The sequence below is a fragment of the Arachis hypogaea genome, chromosome 1 (assembly GCF_003086295.3).
Source record: "Arachis hypogaea cultivar Tifrunner chromosome 1, arahy.Tifrunner.gnm2.J5K5, whole genome shotgun sequence".
Taxonomy (NCBI): Eukaryota; Viridiplantae; Streptophyta; class Magnoliopsida; order Fabales; family Fabaceae; genus Arachis; species Arachis hypogaea.
The window spans coordinates 101,990,695-102,005,369 of NC_092036.1; the positions used below are offsets into that span (position 1 = coordinate 101,990,695).

At 33.4% G+C, this 14,675-nt stretch overlaps 1 protein-coding gene across 6 annotated transcripts; it reads right to left on the reverse strand.

Moving 5' to 3' along the window:
* Positions 1–831: 831 nt before the first annotated feature.
* Positions 832–12,346, reverse strand: LOC112704452 (protein ALWAYS EARLY 3). Of its 6 annotated transcripts, none has more exons than XM_072201174.1 (21): positions 11,974–12,346; positions 10,584–10,787; positions 10,333–10,467; positions 10,035–10,133; positions 9,748–9,810; positions 9,259–9,336; positions 8,843–9,029; positions 8,377–8,627; positions 7,912–8,290; positions 7,601–7,678; positions 6,863–7,065; positions 6,698–6,748; positions 6,054–6,380; positions 5,787–5,965; positions 5,278–5,560; positions 4,103–4,336; positions 3,300–3,461; positions 3,039–3,182; positions 2,707–2,931; positions 1,889–2,185; positions 832–1,462 (listed from the first exon to the last, which is right to left on the reverse strand). In XM_072201174.1, exons 3-21 carry the CDS (start codon positions 10,462–10,464, stop codon positions 1,298–1,300), a joined length of 3,537 nt encoding a protein of 1,178 aa, XP_072057275.1. In that variant the 5' UTR covers positions 10,465–10,467; positions 10,584–10,787; positions 11,974–12,346; the 3' UTR covers positions 832–1,297. The 6 variants fall into 6 exon arrangements, with proteins under 6 accessions (XP_072057275.1, XP_025611505.1, XP_025611506.1 ...); XM_025755720.3 differs by having other exon boundaries at positions 10,584–10,684; positions 11,974–12,292; XM_025755721.3 differs by having other exon boundaries at positions 3,039–3,158; positions 10,584–10,684; positions 11,974–12,263.
* Between the last annotated feature and the right edge of the window lie 2,329 nt (positions 12,347–14,675).

The window sequence follows — 14,675 nt, forward strand, 5'->3', positions numbered from 1 at the left end:
AGCTGATTATATCAATCTGACAAATTTAAAATAAAAAATATGGTTTCTGTAATCAATTTTTTCTTTTTGTTTCAATTTTGTCTTAATGTCTTTAATGTGTTATTTATTTAAATTTTAATAATTTTATATCTAAGTTCTAAAACCATTTTAATTATTTTCTTAAATGCTGACAGTTTAAGCCATTGAGATGGTGACGTGGTGACATGACAATACAGACAAATGTGTCAATTTTATATACTTCTATAGTTTAGAATCCTAACAACTTATGAAGTTCAAACAAAATGAACATATATTTTGGCAGCTTAAATCTCCAATATAGAAATTGAGAAAGTTTTGATGTTCTTATTCTAAAAAGGAGGATCCTTTAGGTTACCAAATAGGGGTTTAGCCGACAAGTATTTTTTAATTGCATTTCATATTAATTAATTGTCATTAATTAGTAATTATTTGAATTTATTTTTTTAAAAATACATAATTATTATTAGTTACAGTTATTTAAAGTTGACTGATTATAAATTATTTATCTATATTTTTTTATTATTTTTAATATTTAAATATATAATCTTTTTTTTTTTACTAAAAATAAGGAGATTCGAACCTACAACATCTAGATAAAATATGAGGAGACTATGTCGTTTGAGATACAATTAGTTGGCAAATACATAATCTCTTAATCAAACTATAAAAGTACTTACTAACTTTTACCAATATATCCTAAATTAAAACCCCAAATTCATATATTCTATGGTATATATTAGTTGAGTTCAGATTTCCCAAAAAGGACTGAATGAGGCGTATTTATATACTGATTTCCAAAGCAAGGCATCAAGATTATAATAATAATTGTGAACTTATATACTAATTTACCTGTTTACAGTTGCCAATAGCATACACTACCTCCATGCTAGGCTTAGCTTCTCTTCTCGAGAGTTTTTTCCCCAATGATAAAAAGTAAAAAAAGTGAAATTAAAAAAAATACACAGAAAATTTGACATCACACACTGCTACCCTCACTAATCACAATGGTGGTTTCGTTTTTTATATTATGTACATATGAAAAGAGAATAAGGTGATGTATAATCTTCCCTTTTCATTTAGATACACGTGGCGTGTTAAACAGTTCCTAATCAGTGTTTTTCCCTTCAAATGTTAAAATATGGGTTCCCACCAAGGTGAAAGTAATTTATATGTCAAGTGAGATTCCAGAGAACTCTGGCCTCATTTAGATGAACCAGCCTAATAACTCTGATGAGCACTGAAGATTCACAAACAACTGGAGGAAGGTGTTCAAACTAAGCTAAGTTGGTATGAGTGCCAATATCTGGTTTCTTATGATACCCATGCATTTCTGTATCTCCCCATATATTGGAAGGTTCTTTGAGCAAAATGGCTGCAGACTCGTGACAGCGGAATCTAGTACCTGAGCAACATCAGCTGGTGGGAACTGTCGTTCCGTGCACTTCTGCAATAGGTTTTATCAAAGACAGATCAGGCTGTGGTCTTAAGAATCCACCAGGAGAACTTGTTCAATCAATTTGCAGAAAATGACTTCTTGAAATATTTAATCTTTTGACTACAAAATATAAAATCAAAACTTGTCGGCAAGGAAGTTGCTTTTTGAATAAGCTGATTAACTCCGTAGAATGGTATTTTCTCATAACATTTTAAACCCCAAAAAGGGACTTAAGAACCCTATAAGTGCATGATAAATTAAAAATATTGGGGGAAATCAATTAAACAGCACTGGATAAGATGTGCATAACTATGCTCGAGTCAGAACTCAGATCTTGTTGAACTGCATGCAATACACACAGCTAACCAATAGGAAGGGGAGATTGACATGAAATTCCTTGTAGTAAATAGCAAAATTAATAGTTATATGGTTTACCTGAATCATGAGCAGTGTAGCTAGACAATGAGATATGAGTTCTGAAGGAATTTTCATTTCATTTTGGTCAGATGAACTGTTAAATTCGGCATCTTGTGCATGACAATTTACTGAGGGATTTAATGTGTTTCCTGTCAATTGATCCTGAGAAGCCAGAGTGACGTGAATTGAATCAGCAGGCAGAGAATTTGTGGCTGGAGCAGCAGGGTCATCCACTGAAAGCTGATTATTGATAAAATTTATAGCATCCTCGATCTTTTCAACCTTACTATCTGTCTTCATAAATATTGACATTGCCTGCAATGAATTTATTGAGAAATTGTGGTCTAAGTTGATCACTGGATTGTAAAGCTGAAAATTAATACTGATATATGGTTTGGTCATCCTGATAAAAAACATAAGTTGCGAGTATGACTCAGCAATACTTTAAGAAAGACCTACCATAAAAGTGAATATAAAACCAGCTATCTATCAGCAGGCAAATATTCATATACGTACTTTCCACTCAAAATAGCTAATTCATTATTCTTATCTAAAAGAGAAATAATTATTTGATCAACTTCGTTAATATTTTTTAAGTCCTTGAAATGAAACCATTCCTTGAAGGAGGCATTTGAAATAGATGGCAGTCTAACTGTCCACCGCAGGATATGCAGGTTATGCTATATATAAAAAGAATAACATCAAGTTCCATATATTTAATATAAACATTAAGTACTTCTAAAAAAAATTGAGGTTAAGTGTTTGTGTTCTCTGATTTTGTAGTGTATGCATGTTTTATTTATTAATTAGCTGAAAAGAGGGCAGCCTTTCTATACCTGTGTAGCTTGAACAACCATTGCTCGGGCTTTTCTTCTAGAACTTTCAACAATTTCAGCTATATGGCCAAGAGGTATAGATTCTTGGTTATGACATGCTGAACAATTGGAGGAGCTAGCTTGACCACCAGGGTCATCATAATTAGCTATGGGCTTTAGTGATAATTCTGTGGTGCTGCCTTGATATGTGTTGCGTTGCCTCAGGCGAAACAAAGCAGAAGAAACCTGCAGAAGTGCAGCCAATTAATGCAATTGTAAATTTTTGGAATAAGGAAGTATAACGACAGATAAACATGTGATCAAATCTGCTAAGTGATCCATAAAATCCATGCCTGCTCATTTACTTCAGTTAAATGCTTTATCAGTGAAGCATAACTCCTCTTAAAAGGCTCTGAATCTTTCAATGAGTTGTCTCCATATTTCTGGCTTTCTGAAACCCCATCATTCATGACCTTCAGTTCAGACATCACAAGTTCCTGAATATTCAAATTACCATCTTAAAACTTTAAAAAAAGGGCTATTACAAAGGCATATAGTTTCTTCTTATTTTGGCTACACCAAAAATGGGAAACAGATATTGCTGCAGGCAGTACCTTCTTGTCAAGAGCGCGAGTCAACTCTGAAATAGCCGATATGTCAGCTTCTTTTGAATGAACATGTTCAAAAGGAAAAGGTTGCAAACTCGGTGCCTGTTGAGCATTACAAATCTGATTGCACATAGCTTTCACTTGTGATTTGGAATTTGGTGAAACTCCCTAAGAAATTCATGTATAAAAATGGCAAGAAAACTACTCAGGGACCCATTAAAAGCATAAAAATGAAGAAACATTACCAAAAAAGAAAAAGAAAAAGAAAGGAAAGTTAAGATAATGCTGTTTCTGACTTGGGTGTGACTGAATCAAACAAAAAATTAAGATGATTATGCATCTGAGTTGGGTTTTGTGTTGAAGTATCTGATTGTGTACAATTCTTTGGGAAGAACTAAACAAATAGAACTCATTAAGCAAGGAGATAATTTAGTATCTGATTGTGTCTAAGTCGTATATGACTTCCTAAGATTTTAATACACAAACCATTCTGTCAGCTTAGAGTACTCATAATTTAGTTCCAATGAGCTTGCACTCTGGAATTTTCTATTTTTTTAATTATAATTTTAGTTTCACAAATTGATGAATAAACTAGCTCTAATCTGGATATGCATGTGTGAGAATAATAAATAAATTCTAAAGAGACAAGAAAAGAGGGGGGTTAAACATTCTTTTGGTAAAATTTTAGCAAAACTTAAAATCCTGAACCAATGTATTTTACATCTTGGATTTGAAGAACCTGAAACAATCAGATCATCACCATCTTAACAGATTATAAATTGAAATTCCATTTCAATAAAAATTTGTACCTGATTTGATAAAGTACTGCTTCCATGCTTAGTGGGCAATATGTGAAGACCTTTAGTAGTATCTATAGTCTCACTAGGGGACAATATTGTGTGATCAGCAATAATTTCTTGTTTCAGTTTTCCATTAAGTCGGAGATCATTAAAGGTCTCGTTTATTCTACAATGAGCAATGTGGTGTCTTGCCATAGATGTAGGCATATTTTCAAATGGATACATAGGCATGCAATCTATATCCTGCAGTATGAAAATAGTAGTGTCACCATTATGCTAGTACAAGAGAAAACTATCAGTTCGACATACTATGAGGATAATAATGGGAAAACATGATCAACATAAGATGAGAGGAGGAATAAGATATTTGACACAAAATTATCCAAAAGACATGTTTATAATTTGTAATATTTGCCTAGAATCCTTCAGTTCAATTTATGGTGCCAGGGCCAAATCGTATAGTCTCACATTGGTTAGGTATATGCCCAAAGTACCTCCTTTACAGCAGCAACATCCTCTGCCTTCTCCAGCTCAATACTACCACTGCCCATGACCTCCTTTCATTTTTTTCAGTGAAGCTTGTAATAAATAAACCTAAGTATCTCCTAACTTGCTCCAGTGGGACACATGGGTTATAGTATCCCTAACTTGCTCCAGTGGTACACACGACAATTCCTTGGACAAAGCATAAGGGAGAAAGGAACACATCCAATTGAGCATGTTATGGGGGTTTATAGATTTAAGAGTTTACCTTGCATGGAAAAAACAATACAGAAAAGCCTTTCATTTTGATTTTCCATTAGTCCCCCCCCCCCCCCCAAAAAACACACACACAATAGAATTAGACTCTATAACAATCTTAAGCCAAAAAGATTTTGCATATGTATTGGATCGTTTGCTATCTGGTGACTAGAATATCATGTGATCCTACAGTCAAATCAAGAGTCTAATTAAGTTTGATCTCCAATCACATCTTTCATACATGCCATATAACTGGATCTACTGTGAGCAATCAATTTCACATCTTTGGCTCTTGGCTATTTACAGAAGCATCTTTTAAACACCTTATCCAATGCAACAAAATGCCCATCCATGATAATATAATCATGGATTTTAATAATAACAATAAGAATAAAGGCAGTCTGATGCACAAGGCTTCTACCATCAAAAAGAAGAAAACATACCATAACAAATTCAGCCCCGAGTTCACGCTGGTCAAACTGAACCAGACACCGACAATGGTCAACAGTTAGTATACTTCCATTATGAATCTCTCTTGTCTTCGGATGAATAGCAATAACTCGCTGGCCAACAATTAATGGCCGAGCCAAATCAGTAGGAAGGCCTTCCTTGGTACCAGCAAGAACTTCAGCATAATGTGATCTAACAGATTCTCGGTATTGATTAAGCTTCTGTTTTTCTTCTATCAAAAATTGCTCTGAAAATCTCCGCGGTTTGCCAAGGGAACTGCATAAAAGTAGCATGATGATTAAGTACATTTCCAGAAACAAAATTAACCCAAATGAATGGTTTTATATCCCAATTATGCCTCATCATGTGAGAAGGTTGATGTAGCAGTAGCACACACATTGAAATCTTGGCCACTTGGATATAGATGCTGTAATATATTGTCAATCTCGACATTGTCATGATGCATTGGAAGAATTAAATGTAAGCATTTCATATCAAATACCTTCTAATGACTCCCCACTCGATACGAGTCAATCTAGGAACATGACCCAGTCCAACATGGTCCAAGTACTCCACGAACTCCCTCTTTGAAAACCATGGGTAATCGATGGCACTATAAAACCATTCAAAAGTGCACCATCTCCGTGCTTGATGTGAAGACAGGCAGTTAATAAGCTTTCCCTACAATAATCCAAAATAAATTGGCATCTTTCCTAATTAAAGATTATGAATCAATTAGTACTATTGTATAAAAAGGAATATAATTAACCTTGGGACTAGAGGAACTATTCTGGACCGAAGCACAGGATTTATTATGCTGACTACTGAAAATATTTCCAGACACCACTGGATCTCCTTCTGCCATTGGTTTTGGTTTTCCCATTTTTCTTCTAGGCCTTCCTTTGTTTACTTGACCGACTTGGTTAGCAGATGAAACCTTTATGGGAGATGAAGTTGAATCATCCCCTTCTCTTTTGTCATTACCACTTGAAGACATCTTTCCCGGGGATTTAACTACCTTTGGTTGTCTTGGATATGTTGTAGAAACAGATGATCGCTTACCTTTAACCATTGATTTCTTGACCTCATCAGTATCCTATAATGAAGATAATGTTCGGGTATGATAAGTAGATACATGAAAATGGTAGAGAGGACAGTTTTGGGAGATCAAGGAAATTTCATAGATTTATACAAAATGAAATACAGAAATGAAAACTTCAGAAGCAAAACGGAAAAGTAAGCAACTAGAATACATGTGTGTAGAATACAGTGTGTGAAATATGAGAGACTTTTAAGATGTAATAAAACCACTCACCTAACATCTTAAGCATTTGGGCAAAGTCTTGACAATGGTATAATATTATCTAATAACTATGTACCTTGGTTAATCACCCAAAAAATATATATATGTACCTTGATTTTCTGGGAGCCACTGAGGTGAGAATCAGTATGTGTTTCATCATTCTGCATCAAACAAGTTACTTCTTAGTGCATACCATATATATAAACATACACAAAATACAGAGAAAGTCATAAACCATAAATTTTGAAACTGAATTCCGGAAATTAAGTTCACACGTTTAGGCTAAAAGATTTCTGTTTCCTTTTCCTGATTCCTGCATTAAGCTGGTTCACACCCTCCCCTTCAGGAATAGCAGCTCCGTCAGAGAAGATCTTGCCTAATGCACTTGAAGCAGTTCTTTCAATCTTAGTTGCCTTATGCATTTTCACTTTAGACTCCTCAACATCATGGTTTCCTTCTCTGACCTGTGCTGATGACTCTGAGGCCAAAAATAATAGAACATGAAAAGATTTTATGCCATATATTTCAACAGACCAACAGTTGAGCATGGATGATACATTCTGAGAGAAATTTCTCATGGGAAGAGATTGGTTGCTGAAAAGCCAGAAGTGGTCTTGAATTAAAATGATAGGATAGTTGGTTCGAAAAATAGCAAGCAGGATGAGAGAAAACTAGTTACTGTAATCAGTAACGTGTCAGAAAATCTTTGTTTGCAAGACTCTTCTGGTGGCAGATGAGATCTTTATTTGTGAACTCCCATGAAAAGAAGTCTTTTCAAATTTAAATTGGTATCTAATGTCTGGAAATCAAACCAAATGGCTAGAGAGACCATTTAATATCGGGCAAGGTTATTGGAAACCCGAGAATTGTGCATCAGAAGGGAGGATCAGGACTGGGGTATATAACCAGTTTCATGTCAATGCAAGTTAATTGTTTGTTCCGAATGACTTATGGGAGAAGGAAAATTATAAATGGAATTAGATTAAAATGTCAGAAATCTTAAGATGTCTTACCACTGTCAGCATTCGTAACAGGCATCATCAAAGACAGATCAGCCAAAGTTTTCAGAGCATCAAAAGCCGAAGCTTCATCTACAAAAGAGAAGTGGGAAAGGGATATGGATGCATTAGTAACTTAGTAACTTCTGTACTTCATTTTACAAAGTTGAAGTCCATGAAATGGTAAAAGGAAAAAAGAAAAGGATATGCTAAATACTTAAGTCGTAAATCATTTTTCTTTTTCAAATTTGAAACAAAAACCCCCTTGGTTATAAAGTAGGAAACAATACAAATTATTAATTAGATGAAGAGAGTTAACTTTCTACCTTTCTCAACCTGTAGTTTTTTACTTCTCTTCTTTGAACCCTTGTAAGAAGAGGGACTTGGATTCTTTGCATTTGCAAAATCAGTGCTAAAATTTGATTTGATAAAATTCAGATTTTTACCATCATCTGTCCCACTTGAGGCTTCCTTTATCTCATCCAAATGCATGTTTAAACTTTCCTCAGGTTCTAAATTGTTCCCAGTGTGTTTTACTCTCTTTTCTCGACTCCTTCCTTTTCCAGTGTTTTCCCTACTTGTCCAATTAACTGTTTTTCTATTATAATCTCCATTGTCTCCTTCTGTGCTTCCTAAACTCAATTCAGAACTACCCCCATCCAAATCAGAACTGCAAAACTTGGATCCAGCTATTTCTGATTTAACCTGTGGACAACCATAACTACCTAGACTAAGTTTTCTGAGAGAAATAACAAAAGACCACTTAAGTCGTCATAGGAGTAACTTGTTACCTTCTTCCCACTTTTCTTACTAGGTGATGGCGCTGCTCTCTTGTTTGGAGACGCAGAAATTTTTGAGGAGCCACCTCTTTGTGAAGCCTCGGCCAATGCTAATGCAATCTTATGAGTAACATCATTAGTATCAACCATTTGTTTGCGCCCCTGTCTGGCAGATGAAAATAACTTCTCTGCATTATCTTTACCAATGGAATGTGAAATAGGTACTCGAGGAGTCCGTTTTCTGACAGCATGAGGAGTAAGCCCTGAAACGATCTCAGAAAATAAAATGGTAAGATCATTACAGATTTTATTCAAGAGAAATCTAGATATATTTTTTTCTAAAAAAAAAATTCCAAAGATAAGTAACAATAATCCCTTAATGCAACAATTAATGAGTTTTTTTTTAAAGGAAACACATGTAAATTAAAATACAATAAAGAGGAAATAACATTGGCATGTGCTTGACATATTAACCCACCAGAATTCCTAGTCTTCAACAGCGACAAGCAACCATCACCTGATGCAACAGATTGTGATTGAGAATGATCTGAAAAGGGTCCCTCTAATGTTTTATGGTCATTCATTTGTTTTCTTCGCAAACGTTTTTGAGACCTTTTAGATACTTCTGCATCTTCATTGCTCTCCTTTTCACTGTCACTTCCTCCCTGACAATGAAATTACATATATTTTCATTTCTTATAACTAAATTTCCATAAGTTGGTTCTGTTACAAATTGTAATACTAATTCAAACCAAAAGAATGTAACAGGAGGGGAATCTTTAATATCACAGTTGGACGGGAAAACAACTTGCAATTGGACGGTAATGTAGCAAAAATAGGAATGCCAGTGTAAATGTTAAAGAAAATGTGCCAAAAGTTTAAATTTATTCTTACCAGTACACTATAATGATCCGTCATCATTGCTATCAGTCCAACAACAGAAGCAGTGCCCTCTGGAAGAGATAAGTATGCCTAAAAATAAATCCAAAGAATAACATGTTTTACGAACAATAGGCCACTCTTACTAATATCCATTCTACTAGAAATGTAACCCTTAACAAAATGAAAACAATCATGGTGTATACCAGATCATACAAAAACAACACCATAAGTAGTATATTTTTGGTCATCCATGGCAATGAGGTTTGAATCCCTCGCTTCATGTATACTAGCTAACCCTGTCACCACTAGAGTACTAGATCACTCCTAATGGCTTACAAAGGTGGTATTTAAAAGTATAAGAATACAAAATTGCTAAAATCACTTTAAGACCTCTACACATGTTTTAGAATTTTTTTTCTTCATGAATAGTGAATAAATGGAGTATCCAACTCAGTAATATGAATAAAGTAATTGCGATGTTCAAACTTATGCAGCATTTACCCTGTTCATTGTGTACAAAGCTTCTACCATTTCCACGGATCTATTACGTACTGCAAGAGAAACCTGCAAACATGGTATAACTGTCACTGAAGGATATTTTCACTAATAACAATGCACAGGGAAGTTGTCATGCATCAAAGATTCACAAAACAGCCTCGATCCTCCAACTTCCCATGGAGTTTTAAGCAACAGTGTTTTCTAGATACATGGTCATTCATAGTAGATAAAAAACCTGATGATGAGAGTTAACTTTTAGCCATTATGTAGGACTAAAAAATATAACTAACCTTCTTCCAGTCTTTTCCATATTTACGGTAAGCTTCATAGAAATGCTCAAGTTCCTCCTTGCTCCATTGTGGCCCTAACATGTCAGCCAATTTTCTCTTCTGCATATCATCAAAATTTGAAACAATTATAAATATGAAAATAAAATTCATATTGACCAACCAATTGCACCAATCTTTTTGAATTTTGGTCAAAGGGACAAAATGAACATTAAGTAATGGGAAAAATTCTTTCCCTTCTTTTAATTGCATACATGTGTAAGAAAAGAAGTTATTTCCAAAGAAGTTATGAAACATTCACCTTCTGAGTGCCAGGACTTGCCTTCTGCTTATTCTTGCTAGCATTTTCTGCATTTTTATCTTTACTCAAAGCAGCTTCACGAACATTAGGAAACCTCTTATTTACACTTCTGGATTTTTTGGAAGGGGCCATAATCTGAAAATAAGCAGAAGGGCATCAGAGTTAGAAAATCATTTTCAAAAGAAACTAGGTCTAATGAAGTAACTTGACAAAGATCTCAGCAAAATCTTCACAATGTAAAGCTTCCATACTTGAGGCTCTAAAGTTTGCTCTAGATGACCAAATACTGAAATGGAATCTCGTTTCTCCCTAAATACAACATGGATGAGGAACAAAATCCAGAAGATACACCCTGAAAATCAGCTTACAGCCCTGAAGTCCATTTGTGATTGAATATATGATGCACATTTGACAATACCATCTTCAGCATCACAACAAACACAACATTTTTCTCCCTATATACACTATGTTAGAGGGCAGCAGATTGTACAACGACAAATAAGTTGGACAGAAATATAGTCTTACTATGCAGTTGGATAAAAACAAAACCTGAGATACAAGTATTTAGCAAAAATAATGAATAAGAAAGTTCAAGCTCCTTGCCCTTGTGGGAACTGGAAAATCTACCCACATAGTAACAATGGACGACAGGCCCTTAGCCCAAATTGCATCAAGCTGGTCTTTTATAGAGATTTTTCAAATTCCAAAAGAAGAAGCAAATATAAACAGCTCTTAATTTTTTGATTGCATTGCAAGTTTGAAACCTTTTTACCACAAAGGCTAATAGCCTATAAGCGATTGCATTGCAAACTCAACTTTGTTATCACTCCTTTTTCTTAGTTAATTTTCATGAACTTGTTTCCTTATTTTGTATCCCATCGATAACCCAGAAACCAAGTTACAGGCACCCAGATGCAGCCATAGAAGTTGCTCCTTGTCAGTTAAATAAACTACAAACATGCGCTGAAGAGAAAGATTCTTCCAAGGAAGCAAGACAGCATCACATTTAGAAACTTTCACAGTATGCAATCTAATCTCACAGACCCAAACCCATTTCCCCTCTCTGAAGAACGAGAACACAGTTTCTTACTCATTCCTCGATCATCCCGCCAACAAACATAAAATCCATTTGAAACTAAGAATCCCAGTTCAGTACTAAACATAAACGAAAGAATAAGAAATCACAGTTAGAAATAGCCCCAACTAGAAGCAAAGGAAACAATTTTCAGCTCAGTTAAAGTTTGGCAGCTAAGATAAGAAACTAACAAGTAGATAGAAAAAAAAAACACAAAAGGGAAAATCAAGTGCATGTGCGGGGAATAAACTCAGAACCCATAACCGAAATTGTAGAAACCTTGAGAATTAATTGATCCAGTTAATTCACTTGCCCCTAAGATAAGACCCAACCCATCCAGCATTTCAGGTTAGCTCATGAAAAAAAAAATCAAAACCAAACAAAGAATTCAACTACTTTTGCCGAATCAACCCACTCTGATCCGCGGTCTCTAATTAGCAACCACAATTCAAAAAAGGAAAAAAGTAACGCACAATTGAAATTGGGAATTTAAGCAGAAGGAAAAACAATTGTCGTTTTGCGGCAATAGAATGAGCGAGAAGAGAGGAAAAGGAATTGAAGCTCACCGATCGTAGAGAACTGAAATTGCGAATTGAAGGCGTAACAGTGATTCTGTGGAGGGATCTGATTGGAATCTTTAAGAAGAAGATGAAGTCGAGAGTGACAGAGAAAGCATATAATAGAAACAAGAGATGAAGAAGCAAGTAGTAGTTGTAGTTGTTGGTGTTGTGAACAAAATGAAATCGAGGGCATAACCGCGAAACTTTAAAATAATTGGTGCCAAGTTTCCTTTCTTTCTTTCTTTCCCTTCACACGCTTTAAACTGAGTTAAGTGTTGTGAAGTGAAACTGAATTTAAATTTTCAAAAACTAACAATGTTTTTTTTTTTTCCATTTCAATTTGCAACGTATTGACGATTATTTAAATGAATTAGTTAATGTTGTGTACTTTTAACAATTGTATAATTAATACTACTGGTGGTTTATGTTTATATGAAGTTTTAAAGAATTCAGTTGTTTAATATTTGTATGGTCACCATCAAAAGTTGATTGAAGATAAATCTGGTACTATTGTACTGGGTTATTGGGGTTGGGATTGGTTTAACGCACAAATGAGCATTGGTTATTGTTATAGCACATCAATGCATCCCAAAAATCTTCTATATACAGGGTATAGAGTTAAGATTTGCGTTAGAATTTGATATACAGAAGCAGTTCTATAGCTATAGCAGAGAATATAGCAGCGTTCAAATTGAATCACACGCGCATGCAATGTTCAAGGTGAAGACTCAGTTTGTCCTTATGTAAAATTGATAGTTGAGAATTATTATATGATGATTTATGATTTAGTTAAATTTGTCTTAGATATAAACTTCACATAAAGATATTTGCATACAAATTTTTGTAAAAAAAAAAATTTGGAGGCTAGCAACTTTATTCAATTATGTCTAGCATGTAATCAGCAAAAAAAAATGAATAATCCTATATTATTAGATGAAATTTCATACCATTAAAAATATTATTGATGACTATTTGATGGTTACAAATCACAAAAGTTGTTAGCTCCTAGTACTCCTCTTTTTATAATTGATCAATTATATTGTACATTTGGTGAAAAATGTACCATTGTCTTTCTTTTTATCTAAGTGTGGGATTTTTTTTTATATGGTATTTTTAATTTCATAGGTTAAGAATTAATCCATTATAAATTTTATTTAAGAGTTTGTCAGTTACTCAATAATTCATTACACACAAAACTAAATTGGAACTCTCAGAAATTTGTTTAGCCAAACAAGTCACCTATCCAATTAGTTAGTCAAAGGTGGGATTTTTTCGCCAAGAGCCCAAGAGAAGTGTGACTGTGTGAGATTCTTTTTTTTTCATTGGTTTGGGCCTGTAACTGTTGTAAGCCCAATCTCAACTATAAATTGGGGTGTTAAGTGCTCTTGTTGGACTATTGTTTCTTTCATTTGACGTAAATGCATGGGCATGGTATTTTTAGTGGTTTTTGTTTCACCTAAAACTTTATTTCAGTTTTCTCATTGTAAAATTAATTTTTCGTTCCTTCTTGAAATTTAACTTAATTCTACACATATGGAGAAGTGGTAATATAATAGCATTATCATGTAAGAAACAAGATAATAAAATAGACAAACAAATAAAATTGGTAACATTTACTACATCCGAAGGGAGTATAAGTGTATAACTGATTCAAAGGTGCAACAAAATTCAAAGGCATGAAACAGCTCGTCTATCTATCAGTTTATAACAATTTTATGACAAATATATGCTTCCTTTTACAAATAATTGCAACAGAATAAAATGGGAGAAAATATTTTAGTTTTGGGAGTACATTACTATTTTAAATTATAAAATTTTAATTTAAAACGCTGATAAATTTAAACGAAATTAGTTTTATATCTACTAAAGATGATTTTTATATAACAAAACTATTCAAATATTAATTTATTCATGTTGTGTATATTTATTTACATTTTGAATTTTTATGAATAAAAATAATAATTTTTTTTCATAAGTATATAATTTATTTAATTTATTCATGAATAAATTTTTTAACATTCTAAAATTTTTATAAATAAAAATGTATTTTTTTGTCGAATAAAATTTGACATGATGAATGTTAATATGACGTTATTTTCTTACATTATGAATAGCACTTAAGAAATAAATTGACAGCAGAAATTAAAAGAAACAGAAATTTTTTAAATTTTACCAAATTAGAAAATAAAAATTAAAAATTGATTAATTTATAAAGAATAAAACTTATTTAAGAAAGAAAAATTGCAGTCCAGTATAGGCACGGGCAAAAAATATCTAGCCGACATTTTAAAATGCAAATGGGCCGTTGGATAGTCTAAGATCTAATCTGAGCCGTTGATTCCACACACGCTATTGCCAATTGTCAGCAGCTGACGTTAACAATCCCTGTCGCAGGAGTCACTTCACGCGCCTCAGTGGTGCGTGCGACCCACTTGCCTTTCAGACTTCACACTAGCATTACTGCAACTCCAACTGGCTTTCTGTTTCATTCTCTTTTTCTTTTGGGCAAAGATTTTTTTTAGTTTGTTAAAAATTTTAAAAATATTTTAAAATTTTATTTTATTTTAAAAGTTTTTATTTATATTAAATATACTTTTTATTATTAATTTTTAAAAAAAATTAGGATTAATTTAGTATTAATTTTATAAGAAAAATTATTAATATAAATAAATTGGAGATATTTATCATATATTATTATTAAATTAATT

Excerpts from the sequence above, each read along its gene's own strand:
- LOC112704452 (XM_025755720.3), bottom strand. The coding sequence starts at position 12,160 with ATGCCCTCGATTTCATTTTGTTCACAACACCAACAACTACAACTACTA. Across the intron at positions 5,966-6,053 it reads ATAGTTCCTCTAGTCCCAAG|GGAAAGCTTATTAACTGCCT; the intron begins GTTAATTATATT and ends GGATTATTGTAG. Across the intron at positions 4,337-5,277 it reads TCGGGGCTGAATTTGTTATG|GATATAGATTGCATGCCTAT; the intron begins GTATGTTTTCTT and ends TTCATACTGCAG.